We start from the raw sequence: 3,147 nt of genomic DNA on the forward strand, positions 1-3,147 counted from the left end.
AACCATATTCTCTGCATTTTAGTCCATTCCAGCTGACATTAACTGAGGGCTCATCAGAGATACAACATCACTATCTTCCAGATGCCCAACATTTTCAAAGTCTAATTCATGTGCCAACAAAGCAGTCTTCAGATATTACTCCTCTGAGGGATATTAAGTCTAGTGGGGACTTGATGCAAGGAAATTATGTTAATATTTTGGTAGCAGTTCAAAATGTAGGCTAAACCATTAAACTAGTTTTAGAAATCAATATAAATTTTTGGAAACCAATAAAAACAAAAATATGTGTTGAATATTTACACAGGTTCAAAGAGTGAGACAGTTGAAACTTCAAGATGGTAGTCAGATTGAGTGCCGTGAAATTGTGGTGTTTGATCGAACAAGCAATGGTTTGTCAGTTCAGCTGTGGGATAAGGAAATTATTTACCAAGCATCTCAGTGGAAACCTAGAGAAACAAGTATAGATTAATTCTTTTTCATAGGCCCATAAAAGTCTCACAGAAAATCATATACTGTATAATTTTGCATACTAATTGTTCTGTGAATTTTGTCCAGTTCTGTTTATAGCAGATATCATCTTGAAATGGAGTGGGTACCGCAATGCCTCCTCACCTACGGTTAACTCAAAGACAATAATTACAGTTGATCCTCAAACAGAAGATGCAGAATGCCTCCGAGCATATGCAAGAGCTGCACCTCTCCAGCCTTCAGCCATAATAGATTATTTAACAAGCAACATAACAGATGGTATGATTAAGCAGTTCAGGAATGTTTCATCTTACTCCTGCTTGGTGTTTAACAGCTTCACATTTAGCTTCCAGCATCCGAAATGTTCTGTCTGTAAGAACAGTCCTGTCACGTGGTTGGGCTGATGTGAAAAACAGTGTATCTGAAGATGAACAGCAATTTACTGCACTAGTTTATGCTGTTGTAACACATCTTGATCTTCATCATGACAATGTAGTACAATTAAAATGGTATGAGAACTATTCTGCCATGTTTCAGGGAGAAATCATACGTTATCACATGCCAATTAAACCTCACACTTCCTCTCTTACAGTGCCTCTTGCAACAAAGTTACTTCAGTTGAAAACTCATGTTCTAACCTTGACTGCCCAGTTGAGCAGGGATCAGAAACATTTGTTCCCCGAAGAATGTTTAACATACGAATTGATCTATCAGATCACACAGGAACTTTAAAAGGTTGTCGTCTCACTGCTGAAACTGCAGAAACTGTTCTAGGGTGCACAGTAAGTTCATTAGATGTTTAAGGCTGTTCAAAATTAGTGTACTTTTAACAATTTTACTCATTTTTAAATCTTTAAATTTCCAAGGTATTAGAGTTTGGATCCATGACAGATCAACAAAAAGATATACTCAAGTGGAATTTTCTGATGGAGCGTTGTGCTGCACGAATACTGGTGCTGAAAGCTTCTCATGAGCGGCGCCAACCTTACATATCCCTCATCTCGTGCTCTATTGCAGACATTTCTGAAGTTGCTGCTAAAATTCCTATCTTGTGATCAACCTCATCATAAAAACTCACGAGATAAGCTTAAACAAAATTGAAAATTAAGAAGGTGCACTGATTACTAGATAGATACACCAAGATGATTGTGCGATCATACCATCCATTGGCATAGCCTGCAAAATGTCTTGTCAAATTACCTTAAATTAGATATTTAAAAAGTACCATAGAGGCAATACTTAGGCCTAGGTACCATATTCAAATGTAAAAAAAATTATTAAGTACATTTTCACTTGAGATACTTGACTTAATAAATCAATTATTACTTGCACAAATTATTTATTCTGTCCAGTATGTACAATGAGGAGCAACTTCCATGTGAGTAACAGCTCAGTTACCACACAAAAATTGATCAGTCACAACATAAATATCACATTGAATAAGGTCAAAAGCACTCATGCTCCTTCCTGTCTTGGGAACACTAGTTTCTTAAACAATTTCAAATTTACAACTTCATTTCACAAATTACACTTGGGGGTTTCACACTTTTTAAAATTCATTATAAAATTGCCACAGGACATTTGTCCTAACTTGCTCCAGTTCCTGCTGTGGAGTCTATATGTACAACTGATTTTATCACCACACATTTCCTAGGTAGGTCCAAGACTTGACTAGGCTGTGTATATATATGTAGGCCCATAGATTTCTGCCAAAAGTAAAACAAAACATTAGATCCTATTAAACACTGCTATGGAAAGGTACAGAGAAAAAAAAGTTTAATTTAGAGTAGACAAGGCCATGGACTAAAGGTGCCCCCAGTAATGCAGATGTTAAGGCGAACAGTAGTAATGGTAAGAGGAGGAAAAGAATTTCAGAGACTACCTGAGTAAAAAAGGGGTGCCTAATGTCTCAACACCCATAAATAATCATGCAGTAGATTAGATTAGATTAGATTAGAGCATCCTACAGGGCCAGGCACCACTGCCTAATCCGATATTTTTTGCCGTCGGCACGGTACCCTGGACACTAACTGCTGAAAATGAGAAGGGGATGCTCGACCCAGGGTTACGGCCTCCTCTAAACAGAGCGAACACCAGCCCCCCGTTGAATGGGACGGGTCGGCACCGTTAGTAGGCAATAGGGGTAGTGGGGCTGTCCCCGCGGCCCCTCCAGGAGGGGCGAAGGTGGCGGCAACCCAGAGCAGTGTAAACAGGCAAGTGCAAAGCAGTATGCAAAGGCACAGAGGGCTGAAAAGAAGGCCGATTAGGCAGGGCATGACCGTAGTTGACAGGGCATTCAGGCAAAGCTCAGGCAGGACGGGGGAGCGAAACGGAGGGCGAGGAGGCCAACCGGCAGAGAGACAAGATGGCAAAGAGAAGAGGGGGAGAGGCAGTAGGTCAGCAGGTAAAGAAGGGGCAGAGAAGGAGGGTGACAGGGAGAGGCAAACAGGGGAAGAAGCAGGGAGACTGGAAAGAGGGAAAAAGAAGGGGGGAGGCAACGCAGGAGAGACGGGGCGAGGGGTGGAGAGGCAGGATGGCAGAGAGGAGGGAAGGGGCCGAGGCAAGAAGGCAGTGAAGGGCAAGGGGGTTGAGAGGGGAGAAGGCAAAGGGGGCGAAGAGGGTGGGAGGCAGAGCTCCAGAGAGAGGTGAAGGGGAGGAGCTGCAAAGCGTAAGAAAAGG

At 41.8% G+C, this 3,147-nt stretch overlaps 1 protein-coding gene across 1 annotated transcript in view; it reads left to right on the plus strand.

The window, feature by feature from the left end:
• The window catches only part of LOC127750566 (meiosis-specific with OB domain-containing protein-like), a 3,179-nt gene extending 1,373 nt beyond the window's left edge, over positions 1-1,806 (plus strand). The window contains exons 6-11 of the mRNA XM_052272543.1: positions 23-215; positions 305-458; positions 556-747; positions 815-977; positions 1,061-1,250; positions 1,335-1,806. Of these exons, the coding sequence (XP_052128503.1) occupies positions 23-215; positions 305-458; positions 556-747; positions 815-977; positions 1,061-1,250; positions 1,335-1,523 (1,081 nt within the window). The 3' untranslated portion in view covers positions 1,524-1,806. The remainder of the gene's footprint in view (positions 1-22; positions 216-304; positions 459-555; positions 748-814; positions 978-1,060; positions 1,251-1,334) is intronic.
• The last annotated feature ends 1,341 nt before the right edge of the window (positions 1,807-3,147 follow it).

This window comes from Frankliniella occidentalis, unplaced genomic scaffold (assembly GCF_000697945.3).
Source record: "Frankliniella occidentalis isolate FOCC.00 unplaced genomic scaffold, Focc_3.1 Scaffold211, whole genome shotgun sequence".
NCBI lineage: Eukaryota > Metazoa > Arthropoda > Insecta > Thysanoptera > Thripidae > Frankliniella > Frankliniella occidentalis.